The following is a 16,526-nucleotide window of genomic DNA, read 5'->3' on the forward strand; positions in this document are numbered from 1 at the left end:
ATATGGTTTTCCAGGAGTGATGTATGGAAGTGTGAGCTGGACCATAAAGAAGGCTGATCGCCAAAGAATGGATGCTTTTGAATTCTGGTGCTGGAGGAGACTCTGGAGAGTCCCATGGACTGCAAGAAGATCAAACCTCTCCATTCTGAAGGAAATCAGCCCTGAGTGCTCACTGGAAGGACAGATCCTGAAGCTGAGGCTCCAAGACTTTGGCCACCTCATGAGAAGAGAAGACTCCCTGGAAAAGACCCTGATGTTGGGAAAGATGGAGGGCACAAGGAGAAGGGGACGACGGAGGACGAGATGGTGGGACAGTGTTCTCGAAGCGACCAGCATGAGTTTGACCAAACTGCGGGAGGCAGTGGAAGACAGGAGGGCCTGGCATGCTCTGGTCCAGGGGGCAACGAAGAGGCGGACACGACTAAACAACAACACACACACACACACACACACACACACACATATATATATATATATATATATATAATGTGTGTGTGCGTGTGCGTGCGTGCGTCTTTTGTTTCTCAATTTGATCCTTTTTACTGGCTTGTTTTAATGTGCTGCAAACCGCTTTGAGATTTTATTTTCTGAAAAATATAAAGAAATGAATTGAACCACAGAAACATTACTAATTATTTGCACCCGGTTTCTCGTTGCCAGCTCCAACCCAGTGCAATGTTTAGGGAAGCTTTTAATGTCTGATGTATTACGGTTTTTAAATATTTTGTTGGAAGCTGCCCACAGTGGCTGGGGAAGCCCGGCCAGATGGGCGGGGTAAAAATAAATAATTATTATTATTATTATTATTATTATTATTAATAATAATAATAATAATAATGTACTAAGCAGTATTTAAAGCAAAGGGCTGTAAACAAAACACAAAACCAATTTGAACACAAAATACCCCCAAACAGAAAGAAAATAGAGCCCCATTTAAAAAATAACCCCTTTCCAGCAAAGGGGTGAGGAACCACAATGGCTGACCCCTGTTGGAGACAGAATACTGGGCTGCGCATGAATCTTTGCCCTAGGTCTCCAAAGGAGGCGTCTGAAACAGGATCTCGCGGGACTTGAGGCTATAATATCGCGCGACTGGAGGCAGGCGTGAAGCGTTCGGCGAGATCGGACGTCGCGGTCTCGCGAGATCCGAGCGGAAGCAAGCGGAGAGGTCCGCCGCGGGATAAGAACATAGAGTTACAAAAAGTGTAGAGCAGAGTCCTTGCTTTTTTAATCGGGGCTTCCGGGTTCCTTCCGACCCTGTTTTGATTTTGTGTTAAGAAAGAAACCTTGGAAGAAGGACCATACAAGAAGAGTTTGGAAAACAGGACTGGACGGGATTCAGACGTTTATTTGGGTCGTTCCAGAAGTAGAAGGGGGGAGGGCGCACCCCAACAAAATCATGATTGTGTCAAAGTTGTACTGCAAAGATCAACACAAATTTTGTGGGCATCAGTGAACAGAATAATTGGGAATAAGGTTTCAGATTTACGCCCTGCAAATTCCTTGCTTTGACAGGGCAAGGAGAACCGTAGTTTTATGATAGATCTCGTGGAAACTCTCAACACCCTTAGCAAACTACAGTTCCCAGGATCCTTTAGGGGGAGCTGCGACTCTCAAAGTGGGGCAAGAGTGTTTCAAATGCATGGTGCGGATGGGACCTTAAAGGTAAAGGTAAAGGAACCCCGACCATTAGGTCCAGTCGTGGCCGACTCTGGGGTTGCGGCGCTCATCTCGCTTTATTGGCCAAGGGATCCGGCATACAGCTTCTGGATCATGTGGCCAGCACGACTAAGCCGCTTCTGGCGAACCAGAGCAGCGCATGGAAACGCCGTTTACCTTCCCTCCAGAGTGATACCTATTTATCTACTTGCACTTTGACATGCTTTCGAACTGCTAGGTTGGCAGGAGCAGGGACCGAGCAACGGGAGCTCACCTGTCGCGGGGATTCGAACCGCCGACCTTCTGAACGGCAAGTCCTAGGCTCTGTGGTTTAACCCACAGCGCCACCCGCGTCCCCAGATGGGACCTTAGGGCTCAGGAAATACATTTGGTTCCTCTAAGATGGCGGGGAGGAATGCCATTTGAAGTAACAGAGGGGACTTCCTTTCACATGTGGTGGGATTGTAAAATTATAAAGAAATATTGGGAAATGATTTACAGTGAAATGAAGATGGTGTTTAAAATAGCCTTAGTTAAAAAAAACCCAGAAGCTTTCCTATTAGGTATTACAGGAACGGACATACCAAGATCACGAAAGAACTTATTTATGTGTGCAACTACGGCCGCACGGACACTGTTGGCACAACATTGGAAAGAAGAAGGCGTCCCATTCAAAGAAGATTGGTAAGTTAAATTAATGGAATATGCTGAAATGGCAAAACTGACAATGAAACTAAGAGGAAGAGCCGACAACGAATTTAAAGAATAATGGGAGATGTTTATTGCATATACGATACGATAATCTTTATTGTCATTGTCCCATACAGAACAACGAAATTGAAAAAAATCTACACCAAACATTCAAAAACCAACAAGCCTGCTATCCCAGCCTGGGTAACCCCCTAAAAACTCTGATACCCCATAATTAAATACAATATACTCCCATAGAGACTACCTTACACTGCGTTTAAAACCAAAATCGCATTTAGATAGAAACTTTTTCTCAGGCGGCTAGTTCTAGACTTTATAACCCTGTCCCTTCTTCCAGAAGGCAGAAGCTGAAAGAGATCATTTCCGGGGTGCGCACTATCCTGCGCTATCTCTGCAGCTTTCTTACGGCACCTGGAAGCGTAGATTTGATCCAAGGTGGGAAGAGTGCACCCAATTATCTCTCTCTCTCTATATATATATATCTACAAATCTATATATTTATCTATATCTATATCTATACACAGAAGCATTGTACCAGGTTAATACATTAGCACGGTGTTAGGACTAATTGTAATTTGGATATGAATGGACAACAGGTACGTAATTTATATGGTTTTTAAATCTAGCAATGAACATGCGGTATGTTGAGTAATAATGGAGCCAAGGAAGGGACTGGGGGAAGCCAGCTTGATTTGTTTTGGATTTGTATTGTTGTTGTTTTTATAAATGTTATTTTTAGAAAATCAATAAAATATTATCAAGAAAAGCAGGATTTGCAGGGACAGAAGAAAGCCTAAGGAACCAGGACTCCGGGGTTCCTGGGAGAGACAGACAGGGGTTCGGGGTATAGCACAACCTTCGTCCACCAGGCGCCCTCCAGATGCTTTGGACTACAACTCCCATTATCCTGAGTGTTATGTACTGAGTTGAATAGGATCCAAAATGCAGCAGTCTGATTGGTCCTAGAACAATAGGATCCAAAATGCAGCAGTCTGATTGGTCCTAGAACAATAGGATCCAAAATGCAGCAGTCTGATTGGTCCTAGAACAATAGGATCCAAAATGCAGCAGTCTGATTGCTCCTAGAACAATAGGATTCAGAATGCAGCAGTCTGATTGGTCCTAGAATGCAGCAGTATGATTGGTCTGCAGGAGCCACCCAATCCAGCTCCAGATGGAAGTGAATCCACAACCTGATTGGCCTACAGGAGAATTCCGGAATTAGCCAATCATGTGCAGCCCATTGTGTAAATAATGTATATAAAGCAGATACCTTGGGGGAACTTTCATTCCTCCACCCACCAAGAGATGAATAAAGAGCATGAAATCCACTCTCGACTCTGAGTATATTTCACTGAGCAAGCACAGCCAAGCTCCCTGGGTCTGATGGGAGCTGTAGTCCAAAATTTCCAGAGGGTACCGGGTTTGATGAAGGTCTGTCCAGCAGGAGTGGGCCTAAACCTTTGCCAAAATGGCCTCTAGGGCTTGGAGCCAGGGGCATGAAAAGGAATCCTGAATAATTTTCTGGGCCAAACAACTACGGCCATTATATCTCGGCTGCTATTTCCTCGCTTGCTGCGCTAGCTTCTGGACATGTGCTCCTTCGATGTGGCAGAGGTGCCAGTGGTCCCGAATCGTGACGTTCACGGCTCCCAATTTGGCGTAGAAATCCATCGCCGGTTGGTTCCACCGGGCACAGATGAAGCGGAATTCGGAGCACCCTTTCTCCAACGCAATCTGAGGGGATAGGGGCGGAATTGGAGGCCGTTATTTATTAATTTTATTTCATAAAATTTTTCCATACCTCTTCATTGGGGGGGGGGGGGCTGAAAGCGGTTTAGAAAGAAAAAAAAAGGATAAAAGCAAGAAAAACAAGTGAAATCTGCAACTCAACTTTAAAACACATGGCAGTTAAAATCCTAAAAGCAGATTAGCATCATCTCAGCCTTCTAAGCATCTGAGTGGGTGGGTCTAAACAGGAATAAAACTGCCCTTTATCAAAAGATCTTAGGCAACGTACAACCTTAAGAACATCTGCCTCAAAGAATTTTGGGTACCGTAGTTACAATTCCTAGGAACCTTTACGATACGATAACCTTTATTGTCATTGTCCCATACAGAACAACGAAATTGAAAAAATCTACATCAGACATTCAAAAACCAACAAGCCTGCTATCCCAGCTATCCCAGCCTGGTTAACCCCCTAAAAACTCTGATACCCCACAATTAAATACAATATACTCCCATAGAGACTACCTTACACTGTGTTTAAAACCAAAATCGCATTTGGGTAGAAACTGTTTCTCAGACGGCTAGTCCTAGTCTTTATAACCCTGTCCCTTCTTCCAGAAGGCAGAAGCTGAAAGAGATCATTTCTGGGGTGCGCACTATCCTGTGCTATCTCTGCAGCTTTCTTATGGCACCTGGAAGCGTAGATTTGATCCAAAGTGGGAAGAGTGCACCCATTTATTCTCTCCGCAGTCTTTACAACCCTGGACAGCATTGTTTTGTCCCTGACCGTGAGGCTTCCAACACATAGACCATAAGTTAATACACTCTCCACAGTACAATGGTAAAATGCCATCAGACGACAGCGGCTAAATAATTCTTTCAGCAGAGAAATGGGCTTTGAATAATAATAATAATAATAATAATAATAATAATTTATTTATACCCCAGCCACTCTGGGCAGCTTCCAATAAAACACTAAAATACAATAACCTATTAAACATTAAAAGCTTCCCTAAACAGGACTGCCTTCAGGTGTTTTCTAAAATTTTGGTAGTTATTTTTCTCTTTGACATCTGGAGGGAGGGCGTTCCACAGGGCGGGTGCCACCACCGAGAAGGCCCTCTGCATGGTTCCCTGTAACTTGGCTTCCCGCAGTGAGGGAACCGCCAGAAGGCCCTTGGAGCTGGACCTCAGTGTCCGGGCTGGAAGATGGGGGTGGAGACGCTCCTTCAGGTCTACTGGGCCTTCGAGGGCTTTAAAAGTCAACACCAACACTTTGAATTGTGCTCGGAAACGTACTGGGATGGTCTCAGCCTGACCTACTTCGCAGGGTTGCTGCAAGGATATGATGAAGAGGAGGGGGGAACTATGTACACCACCTTGAGCTCCTTGGACGAGGAGGCAGCAGCGTAGCGTGGGTTATCAGCACCCAGGGCAAGGCAAGTAATTTGCGCCCCTAACGCCTAACCTGCCGCCTCTGCCAGCTTCTTCTTGCTGCTGCCTGGTCTGGTCTGGTGTGGTTCTCTCCCGCGCTCATTGCTGCGCTGGGCGGCCGCTGCACTGTCCCTCCCCCAGATAGTCCCTCCCTTGCTCTCTCTCCGCTCCGCACCGCACGCCTGGCACCCTCCCCCTCCACAGTGGGCAGCGACCCGGCAGCTCGGCAGCTCGGATTGGATCAGATTCGCACAGCCAGCACTGCAGTGAGAGAGAGTGAGTGAGCCAGGCAGTGGCGTAGCGTGGGTTGTCAGCACCCGAGGCAAGGCAAGTAATTTGCGCCCCCTAACCCTGAATTTGCGCCACCTAACCCTATCCCTAACCCTAACCCCCAGATGTTGCGCCCGGTGCGGCCGGCCCCCCCTGCACCCCCCACACTACGCCACTGGAGCCAGGAAGGGGCAGAGAGCTGAGAGTGCGAGCGCCCCCCCCAAATGTTGCGCCCGGTGCGGCTGGCCCCCCCCTGCACCCCCCACGCTACACCACTGCGAGGAGGTGTGGTATAAATGCAAGAAACGGATAAATAGTCCATTCACACTGCTCCTTCACAACAACACACAGACACACCCACACCCACCCCTGTTCAGCCTCACCTTTGCCACTTTATTCATTAAACTCGTGCCAATGCCTTTGCCTGGTTGGGGAAAACGGGGAAAAATGAATGAACAAGTTAATCACACTTCATTTTTAGCTGTGGACATTCTGAACTAGGCTTTGAGCGTTTTCTCGGTTTAAAAAGATCTGCTTGTGTGATGGCCTGGGACTCGGGCTTGGACGTGGAGCCAAAGGCGTCTCAGTCTGCACCGGATCCTTTGCCTGAACCTAGTCTGGGGCCTGATTCTGAAGAGCCCCAGTCTGCCCAGGTTCCCCTGCAACAAGCACCAGCTGGGCCGAGTCAGGGGCCTGATCCTGCCCTGGCTCCAGATACGGGGATGACCTCGTTGCCTCCAGCTGGGCCATCACTTACAGCTGCTCCACTACCGGTTGGGTCAGGGGAGGCTGAGGCGGCCTCTGGGTCTAGTAACCCACCAACGTCTCCCAAGCTGCAGAGACTGAGGTCGGAGGAGAAGGAGAGACCTGAGTACTTGCAGGAGGAGTGCTCGCCTTCGGGCGAGACAGGGAGGCGAATCACCGGGGGATCAGGACCGGCCGTTACCCCGACAGAGATAAAAGGCTGTTGGACCCCACCCCAGGTTGCGGGAGCAACGTTGCTGTATGCTAGATCCTGCCTGAGATCCTGTACCTGTCCTTGCCTGGTCTCCTGCCTTGGCCCTGTCGGACTGACTCCCAGTGCAACCTTCGGATTCTGGATTGGTCCTGGACTGCATTTCACGGGTTACCGTTGGGTCCAGTGGTGGCTGACTCTGGGGTTGTGGCGCTCATCTCGCTTTACTGGCTTCTGGGTCATGTGGCCAGCATGACTAAGCCGCTTCTGGCAAACCAGAGCAGCGCACGGAAACGCCGTTTACCTTCCCGCCAGAGCGGTACCTATTTATCTACTTGCACTTTGACGTGCTTTCGAACTGCTAGGTTGGCAGGAGCAGGGACCGAGCAACGGGAGCTCACCCCGTCACGGGGATTTGAACTGCCGACCTTCTGATTGGCAAGTCCTAGGCTCTGTGGTTTAACCCACAGCGCCACCTGCGTCCACACACACACACACACAGAAGCACTGTACCCAGGTTAATACATTAGCAGGGTGTTAGGACTACAGTCATACCTCGGGGTAAATACGCTTCGAGATGAATATTTTTGGGTTGTGCTCCGCAGCGGCCCGGAAGTAATGGAGCACGTTACTTCTGGGTTTCGCCATGCACGCATGCGCAGACGCTCAAAATGACGTCACACGCAGGCGTGGAAGCACCAAAAAGCAACCCGCAGACGCACGGACACATGTTGCATTCCATTCAGGACTTTTAAAAAAAATGCAGTTGCAGTGTGAGCCCTTTTTTTAGTCTGAGGGCCGGATTCCCATGGGCACAACCTTCTGGGGGCCACTTACCAGAGAAGGGCAGGGCCAGAGGCAAAACTGGGTGAAAAAACTGTTGCAGGAATTTATGTATGAGGACCCTGTTGCAACAGCTTTAATAAAGATCAGGCTCACTAGCTGCTTTGCTTCTCAATATTCTCTGGTTGGCCTCTGTTATTTTCTCCTACCGATAGGGAACCCAAGTAAGGACTCTATACAGGCTCTTGGATACCCCATAAGGGAAGAAGGACAGATTTTGTTTACAACAGAACTGACTCTTATCTTGACAGTATGGCAGGCAACTATCCAGACACTTTATTGCAACTGCAACAACCACATCCCCAACAGTCAGACCATAGCTGTCAACTTACATATTTGAAAATAAGGGACCAGCAGCCTCGAAAATAAGGGATCAGCAGCCAAAATAAGGGATTTTCTGGGCAAAGGTATGTTCAACTTCTGAGCCAAAGGCAGAAAGCCCAGCCAGCAGCCAAACGAAGCCTCAAGCGGTGGTTCCCACAGCGCAGCAACCTGGCAAAGGGAAACCACCATCCCCTCTCCGCTGGGAAGCGCTGAGCAAAGGCGAGTCCCCAGGCAACGTGGCCGATTTGATCGGCACAAGGCATGCAAGCTCCACCCCCCAGTCGTTCTCAGACTCCTTATTGGATGAGCAAAGCAGCCAAGCAACACAGTTGGAGCCTCCCTCCTCCCTGGCCAGCAGGGAGGGAGGGAGAGGAGCTGCTTCCTTTGAAACCTGGGAAATTTAAGGGACACCATCAATAAGGGACAGCAGCGGGACACGGCGCTGGGATAAGGGACTTTCCCGCCAAATAAGGGACGGTTGACAGCTATGTGTCAGACCCATCCAGCAAACCCATAAAATGGACCCAAAAAAGGCTATGAAGTTTTTCCCGCTTATCTGCCCTCCGATCCTTCACTATTCCTCATCCTAGTTTACTGATTATGGTCTGTGCGCTCAGTGAGAAGGGAGAGGGTGCACTCTGCACATGCTCAGAGGCACCCAACTTCCAGAGTACCTCGGAATTCCGGCACAACGTAGAGATCTTCGCCGAAGAGGATTCCGCCGTGCCACGTGCAGTAGGACAGGTAATGGAACTGGTACCCGACTATTGTGCGACCTGAAGAGCAAGGAGGAGGAGCAAAATTAAAAAGCATATTCAAAGGGAATGGGCTGGGTGATAATTCCCAACACTAGCGGAAGCCCAAATTCAGCATCAGTTCACCTCCAGTTTTATGATTACCGTATTTTTCCGTCTATAAGACACCCCCTGTTTTTTGGGATCCTGATTTAAGAAAATGGGATGGCCCTGTGTATAAGACGCCCCCAAATTTTGGACATTATTTTTTTTTGGGGAAAACCTAGTCTTATACAGTGGACACTCGGGTTGCGAACGTGATCCGATGCACGTTCGCAACCCACAGCGCCCACAACCTGCAGTGGCGCATATGTGCAAATGGGGGTTGTGATTTGGTATTTCTGCGCATGCGCGGGGGCCGAAACCCGGAAGTAACCCGTTCCAGTACTTCCGGGTTTCGGTGGTCTGCAGCCTGATAAAACGCAACTTGAAGTGTCTGTAACCCGAGGTATGGCTGTATACGGAAAAATAAAGTAGTTTTTATTTTTATTTATTAATTAAATTTGTATACCACCATTCATCTGTAGATCTCAGGGCATCAAAATACAAGATAAAAACACAAAATACATACATAAGAAAAACAAGAACAAACCAAACCAATAATCTAAACCTCCTACAAACCTATTTAAAAGGATATTATAGGATGTTAACCAGCCAAACGCCCGGTTGTCTTAAAAACTAGATCAAAACACAACATTAAAATGCAGCCTCATTTCAGTAGAAACTCAAATCAAAAACTTTTTGGGGATGAAAACGTCAAATCTTCAACAATGGCCCTCTCTTCCTCTACGAATTTGCCTAATTCTCTTTTAAAGGCATCCGGCATAGCGGCTGTCTCCACCTCCATTCACCCCGCAGCGTATCGCGTAATAAATCGACAACCCCAATAATCATTCCTCATCCTGATAATTTTGTATTTCTGTCCCTTACCTTCTGAGCTATATATATATATAGCCAGTTTCCTTTGCTTTCCCCACCCACTAGGCAACGCTGCTCCACTCTCCCGCCCACGCCAAAAAGAAGTTTGGCAGTTTCCCTTGCAAGGCTCAGTCCGCCTCTTTTGCTTACCGTCTTTGCTCTTCTGTTCCGGGGGTAGCTCAGCTACGAGGCACCCAAAAGTGGAATCTTTCTCAAACCCATCTTTTCTGAGAACTAGAAAGAAAAGGACAGATTTGTTTAAAACACTGTTATGATTCATTGGGCTATAGACATTGGTCATAATATACAAAAAATTATGGAACAGGGAATAAAATTTACTGCATGTAGTGCACTGAAAGAAAACATTATGAAAATGATGGTGGTATATAGAAGGATAGATAGTAAAGAAAAGGAAGGAACTTTTTATCACATGTGGTGGGAATGTAAAAAAGTGAAAAGCTTCTGGGAAATGATATATAATGAGATGAAAAAGATGTTGAAATATACATTTATTAAGAAACCAGAAGCATTTTACTTGGCATTGTAGGAGATGATATTAATAGACTGACAAAAGAAGAATGGAGGATGAAGTTGATGGACTATGCAGAATTACAGTAGATAAATTAACAGGAAGGATTTGAAACCTGCGGGATCAGAGATTCTTAGAAGACTGGAGTAAATATATGAACTTTTTGAAAAGTAATTGTGATGAGCAGACTACGCTAGTAGGACTGCAAGGCGTTTTGAAAGGTGGGCAATTTGTAATACTGCAAGAATGACTGTGAAAAGAATTATTAGTTAAGGACAATTAAATGTAATATAGAAATTAAGAACTGCAGAATAAGTGATAATGAACGGAAAATCACCAGAGGTGTTGACGGAAGTCTAAAATATTGTATAAGATGAGAAGATATGTTGTATGACTGTGGGAACTGATATGTTTAAAAATGAATAAAAATAAAATAAAATGATGAACACCAGCGAAATTAGGCAGAACGTATAAAATAGATAATAAATGTTGGAAATGTAAAGAAAAAGAAGGTACCTTTTACCATATGTGGCGGGAATGTAAGAAAGTGAAGGACTCCTGGGAAATGATTTATAATGAGAAGGAAAAAATGTTGAAATATACATTTGTTTAAAAAAAAAGAAGGCCTTCTATTGTGTATTGTGGGTACAGAAATTCATAAGAATGATTAAAAAAACCCTGTTTTTATATGCGATAACTGCAGCAAGGACACTATTAGCCCAAAGATGGAAACAATAAGAAATACCAACTAAAGAAGAGGGGCAAGAGAAATTGATGAACTATGCCAGGATGGCGAGACTAACAGGGAAAATTCAGAACCAGCAGGACCAGACTTTCCTAAAGGAATGGAAGAAGTTTTTGACATAGCCGGAAAGCAATGGTAATCATCGCTTGTTGGGTTATAAGAAGTTTTGTAAGGAGTAATTTATAAATTATTGTGAAGAGAATTAAGAATAGATGTATTGGAAATTTGAGTTTATAGCAATAACTATAGTAACCAAATGCATAATTTGTTGTTGTTTAGTCGTTTAGTTGTATCTGCCTCTTCGTTGCCCCCTGGACCAGAACACGCCAGGCACTCCTGTCTTCCACTGCCTCCCGCAGTTTGGTCAAACTCATGCTGGTAGCTTCAAGAACCCTGTCCCACCATCTCGTCCTCTGTCCTCCCCTTCTCCTTGCGCCCTCCATCTTTCCCAACATCAGGGTCTTTTCCAGGGAGTCTTCTCTTCTCATGAGGTGGCCAAAGTATTGGAGCCTCAGCTTCAGGATCTGTCCTTCCAGTGAGCCCTCAGGGCTGATTTCCTTCAGAATGGAGAGGTTTGATCTTCTTGCAGTCCATGGGACTCTCCAGAGTCTCCTCCAGCACCAGAATTCAAAAGCATCCATTCTTCGGCCATCAGCCTTCTTGATGGTCCAGCTCTCACTTCCATACATCACTACTGGGAAAACCAGAGCTTTAACTTTTACTTCGGTCTAAGAACAGAATCTGAACGGTGGAAGGGCACCAGCAGCGGGAGGCCTCATTAGGGAAAGCGTGCCTCGGTTTAAGAACGGTTTCGGTTTAAGAACAGACTTTCGGAACGGATTAAGTTCATAAACTGAGGTACCACTGTAGACAGACAGACAGACGATAGATAGATAGATCAATAGATCGATAGATTGATATTTGTTATGGAGATCGGGGTGAACCACATCCCAGTTTGTGAGAGCCATTTTGCTTTCTACTAGAATCCAAAGGTCTTGCAAAAGGCAGAATTCAGAAACAGGGGGAAGGCTGAGAATACTCTTATTCTACAGGCATCCCATTTATAGAGCATTTATCTTGATTTGTTGGCAGGGAGGTTAGACGGCGGTTCATCAAAGCGAATCTTATCTCATTCTTTCCCACTGCACTTTCCTTATTGCAAAAAAACCACCCCTCTGATCTTTCGGGGGGAATCCCCACCCAAAAAGAGGTGACAGTCTGGAAGCACCCAGGGCTGCTGTCAAGCAGGGTGTGGGGAGAGATGCCAGCCCTCAAGGTTACAGGGCAGTGTGCCAGCTGCTATCCGTTTAAATAGGAAACGTTGCCATCATCAGTTCCCATCCTTCCTGACCACTGGTCCTGTTAGCTAGGGATGATGGGAGTTGTAGGCCAAAAGCGGCTGGAGAACCAAGTTTGGAAAACCCTGGGCTAAATAATGACTCACTGCTGAAAACCCGAGTGGTCTCTTTTGGCAGAAAATGGAACCCGAGAACTCAGCGGAGCGATGGATTACTTGGTATCTTTGTAAGCTTTATTTTCAACTCTTTGAAGACTGTTCTGCAGTAAAGCTTTGAAAAGAAAAGAAAAGAAAAGAAAACGCTGCCGTCGCCGCAGAATTTTCCTTACGTTCTGGGGTGGTTGTCAGCTGGTCCAAAGCTTTGTGGAAGGCTGCAGATTCCTGGAAGAAGCAAAATGTTGTGTATGAGTCCTGCAAGGCCCTTGGATTACAATGCCAGCCGCATCGTAGGGACATAGGAAACTGACTTCTACCGACTCCGACCATTGGTCCATCCAGCTCAGCACTGCCTACACTGAATGGCAACAGCATCTCTCCAGGATTTCAGACCCGAGGAGCCACGCCTGCCCATCAGAGTGCGGCATAGTGGTTACTGCATCGGCCTAGGACCCGGGAGAGCAGGGTTCAAATCCTCCGCTCAGCCAGTCGCTGTCTCCTTAGCCTAGCCCAGGCATAGGCAAACTCCGGCCCGCCAGAGGTTTTGGGACTACAACTCCCATCAGCCCTAGCTAACAGGACCAGTGGTCAGGGATGATGGGAGTTGTAGTCCCAAAACATCTAGAGTTTGCCTGTGCCTGGCCTAGTCTACCTCACACGGTTGTTGTGAGGCTGAAATGGGGGTGGGGAGAGAACTATCTACAATGCCTTGAGATCTTGGGAAGATCAAAGCGGTCAGTAAATGTGATGCATGAATAAATAACAAATGTTCGCCACCTTGATCGGGTGGAATGCAAAGTTAATAAATGAATGGTTTGTTTATCTTGAGAGACAATGGAGTGTGCCTCCAGGGGTTGCTGGAAGGAGGTGTACAAGGCCTCATCCAACCCTCTTAGGGACTCCGCTCCAGATTTGTGTAGGGTTTAGACCTGAGCCTTTTTTTCTCCTGTGTGATGGCCTGGGACTCGAACTCGGAGCCAGAGGAGTCTCAGTCCGCACTGGATCCTTTGCCCCAGGCGGCATCTGAACCTAGTCTGGGGCCTGATTCTGAAGAGCCCCAGTCTGCCCAGGTTCCCCTGCAACAAGCACCAGCTGGGCCGAGTCAGGGGCCGGAGCCTGCCCTGGCTCCAGATGCGGGGATGACCTCGTTGCCTCCAGCTGGGCCATCACTTACAGCTGCTCCACTACCGGTTGGGTCAGGGGAGGCTGAGGCAGCTTCTGGGTCTAGTAACCCACCGACGTCTCCTGAGCTTCAGAGGCTGAGGTCTGAGAGAAGGAGAGACCTGAGTACTTGCAGGAGGAGTGCTTGCCTTCGGGCGAAACAGGGAGGTGAGTCGCGGGGGGTTCAGGACCGGCCGTTACCCCGACAGAGATAAAAGGCTGTCGGACCCCACCCCAGGTTGCGGGAGCAACGTTGCTGTTTGCCAGAACCTGCCTGAGACCCTGTGCCTGTCCTTGCCTGGTTTCCTGCCTTGGCTCTGTTGGACTGACTCCTCGCAGAACCCTTGGATACGGGACTGGACCTGGACCGTGTTACTCAGGTTACCCCTGGGCCCAGCGCATCCTGAAGATGTCCGGCAAGGCAGAGGAAGTTGAGGGTCAGTTTTCCTTCTCCAAGATGGGCTCCCTTCCCAGGTGGACGAGTCCCATTTGCCCCCCATTCCCTCTTGACCATTAGACCCACTCCTGGTCTCGTCTGCTCCATCTTCTAGAGTCTGTCCTCAGAGGCAGAGGATGTCCCAACTCCCCGAGGCTTTGAGACCCACTGGCTCCCCTCGCCTGGTTCAGTCGGCCGGTTGAAGCCGTTCTCGGTGTGTGGCCGCTGTCGCACGCCGACAGCTTCTCGGAGCCGCAGGTGAGAGCAGAGCGCAGGATGGGGTCCAGAGTGGACAAACCACCCCAGAAGGAGCATGATGTGTCCCTCAACAGAGGTATTGTATTTTTTTCTCTATAAGACTCACTTTTTCCCTCCTAAGAATGGAGCGAATGCAGGCTGCGCAGCTATCCCAGAAGCCAGAACAGCAAGAGGGATTGCAGTTTTCACTGCGCAGCGATCCCTCTTGCTGTTCTGGCTTCTGAGATTCAGAATATTTTTTTCCTTGTTTTCCTCCTCCAAAAACTAGGTGCGTCTTGTGGTCTGGTGCGTCTTATACAGCGAAAAATACGGTGATTTCCCTTTCCCGAATGCCCCGTACACCCCAACCATAAATGGGGTGGGGAGAAATCCAGCTCTGGGTCTAAGGCACTCCCTGTACCCAAATCCCCTGCTTTCTAGGTGCTCTCCTGCCCCCCCAGCCCCAAATCTCTTACCCTAATAAGTCGCGTGATGGCCTTAAGGTCTCCTGCGACCCAGGGGCGTATAATGTAACTCATGCTGGCTCCTCCGAGATCCTTGCTCTCTGCTCTCCTGTCCTGGACTCTGATCTACTGAAGCGATGGTCTCTCTTTTTTTTCTGCTTCGCTGGATTTGACAATGGGAGGGGTCCCTCCCTCCCCCCAAGGCTATGGGTCACTAGGCCATCTCAATTTGCTAACGCTCAGCTGTTTCCTTGGGGAGCCCTGCCAGTTTGCAAACCCTGACCCATAAACAGGCAACAAGGTTCTTTCCCCCCCTGGTGAAAATTAACTTCTTTTGGCATGAGTTTGCATCACTTTCACCTCCTCGAAGCAGTCTTGACCCAAGCAGGGCTGAGCTATGAGCAAGCAACCCAGGAGGTCACTTGGGGTGAGGGTTTCAGTGGCCCCCTTTAGATGGGAGGGGGCATCGCATACCAGCCACGGGCAGGGACAGATGGGAAAGTGGGCAGAGGTTACATTCCGGACATGCAAAAGGCAGAGATTTCTGGACATCCTGTTAACGGAAAAATCCGAGGGCTCCCTTGGACAAAAAACAAAGACACCAACCAGGATTACTTGGAGCAAAACAGCAGCCTGTAGGCTTGGCCTTTATTGATCTGTTGCAACAGGGTGCTCCCCTCACCTGCAAGAGAGAGGAGAGACCCATAAAAATGGGGTGCAAGGCCTTATAAAGACTTTTGAAATTGCCACCCTGTAGATCAAGACCACCCCCAGAAACATCATACATACGTCACAGAAAAGGCGGTCTAAAACAGAAATTTTAATATTGTTTTTCTTCTGTTGTTGTTTATCTCCTGTCTGGCAGATTACTTGATCAGATTTCCTGGGGAGCCCTGCCAGTCTTTTGTAAGGATAAATACTTAGTTCCTGGGCCAGGTCACAGGCTCACACCCTATTCAAACACAGACATACCCTTAAGACAGGATTTGTGAAGGAAAAGACAATGGGGAGGCTTTTCCAGTTTGACCCTGCAGAGAAAACATTGGCTCAGTTTAGGAATCAAAATGGTTCCGGGTTGGCCTTCCTGTGCTGATCTACGTATGTGCTTGGTTGGTACACTTATGAACATTACCATATATCCAAGACCATAAAATTCCTGTTACAATCCCACAACCCTCTCCAGCCATGCAATTAAGAGGTGTTTTCTCAGCATTCGAAAAGAGCAAGTTGTGTTGCTTTACAGGTGGAAATGGCACTTCTGCCAGGAAACCTCTTTGGCAAGCCGGCAAAATGGGGCATCATAAAATCGAGTTTTAGAGTTGGAAGGGATAAAACATCAAACATTTAAAAATTCCCTAAATGGCTCAGTCGCATCTCCTAATCCGAAGTAAGAACAGCGTACTACTGTGTTGTAAACAAAAATTGCCCTTTTTCCCCCTTATGGAGTATCCAAGAGCCCATATAGAGTCCTTATGTAGGTTCCCTATTGGTAGAAGAAAATTACAGAGGCCAACCAGAGAATATAGAGAAGCAAAGCAGCTAGTAAGCTTGATCTTTATTGATCTGTTGCAACAGGGTGCTCCCCTCACACACAGGAAAGAAGGAGGACCCAGAACAATGGCACGCAAGGCCTTATGAAGACTTTTGAAAATGCCACCCTGTAGATCAAGACCACCCCCAGAAACATCATACATACATCACAGAAGGGGTGTAGCTCAAGACCACCACCCCAGATACATCATACCTATCACAGAAAAGGCGGTCTAAAACAGAAATTTGAATGTTTTCCAGGTTATCTGATTGCCCTTCCTGATAGTCTGTCACCCATTAAAATGCTGATTACTCAATTCCTGAGACAATGG

The 16,526-nt window shown here is 47.5% G+C and overlaps 1 protein-coding gene across 1 annotated transcript; it reads right to left on the bottom strand.

Moving 5' to 3' along the window:
* Nucleotides 1–3,502: 3,502 nt before the first annotated feature.
* LOC309355872 (thialysine N-epsilon-acetyltransferase-like) lies at nucleotides 3,503–14,998 on the bottom strand. The gene is made up of 6 exons (XM_081887091.1): nucleotides 14,677–14,998; nucleotides 12,540–12,591; nucleotides 9,790–9,873; nucleotides 8,602–8,703; nucleotides 6,189–6,229; nucleotides 3,503–4,107 (listed from the first exon to the last, which is right to left on the bottom strand). Exons 1-6 carry the CDS (start codon nucleotides 14,737–14,739, stop codon nucleotides 3,931–3,933), a joined length of 519 nt encoding a protein of 172 aa, XP_081743217.1. The 5' UTR covers nucleotides 14,740–14,998; the 3' UTR covers nucleotides 3,503–3,930.
* Between the last annotated feature and the right edge of the window lie 1,528 nt (nucleotides 14,999–16,526).

Source organism: Podarcis melisellensis (assembly GCF_964234715.1).
Source record: "Podarcis melisellensis genome assembly, chromosome: 13".
Taxonomy (NCBI): Eukaryota; Metazoa; Chordata; class Lepidosauria; order Squamata; family Lacertidae; genus Podarcis; species Podarcis melisellensis.

Excerpts from the sequence above, each read along its gene's own strand:
- LOC309355872 (XM_081887091.1), bottom strand. The coding sequence starts at position 14,739 with ATGAGTTACATTATACGCCCCTGGGTCGCAGGAGACCTTAAGGCCATC. Across the intron at positions 12,592-14,676 it reads CCATCACGCGACTTATTAGG|GAATCTGCAGCCTTCCACAA; the intron begins GTAAGAGATTTG and ends TGCTTCTTCCAG. Across the intron at positions 8,704-9,789 it reads GGAACAGAAGAGCAAAGACG|GTCGCACAATAGTCGGGTAC; the intron begins GTAAGCAAAAGA and ends CTTGCTCTTCAG.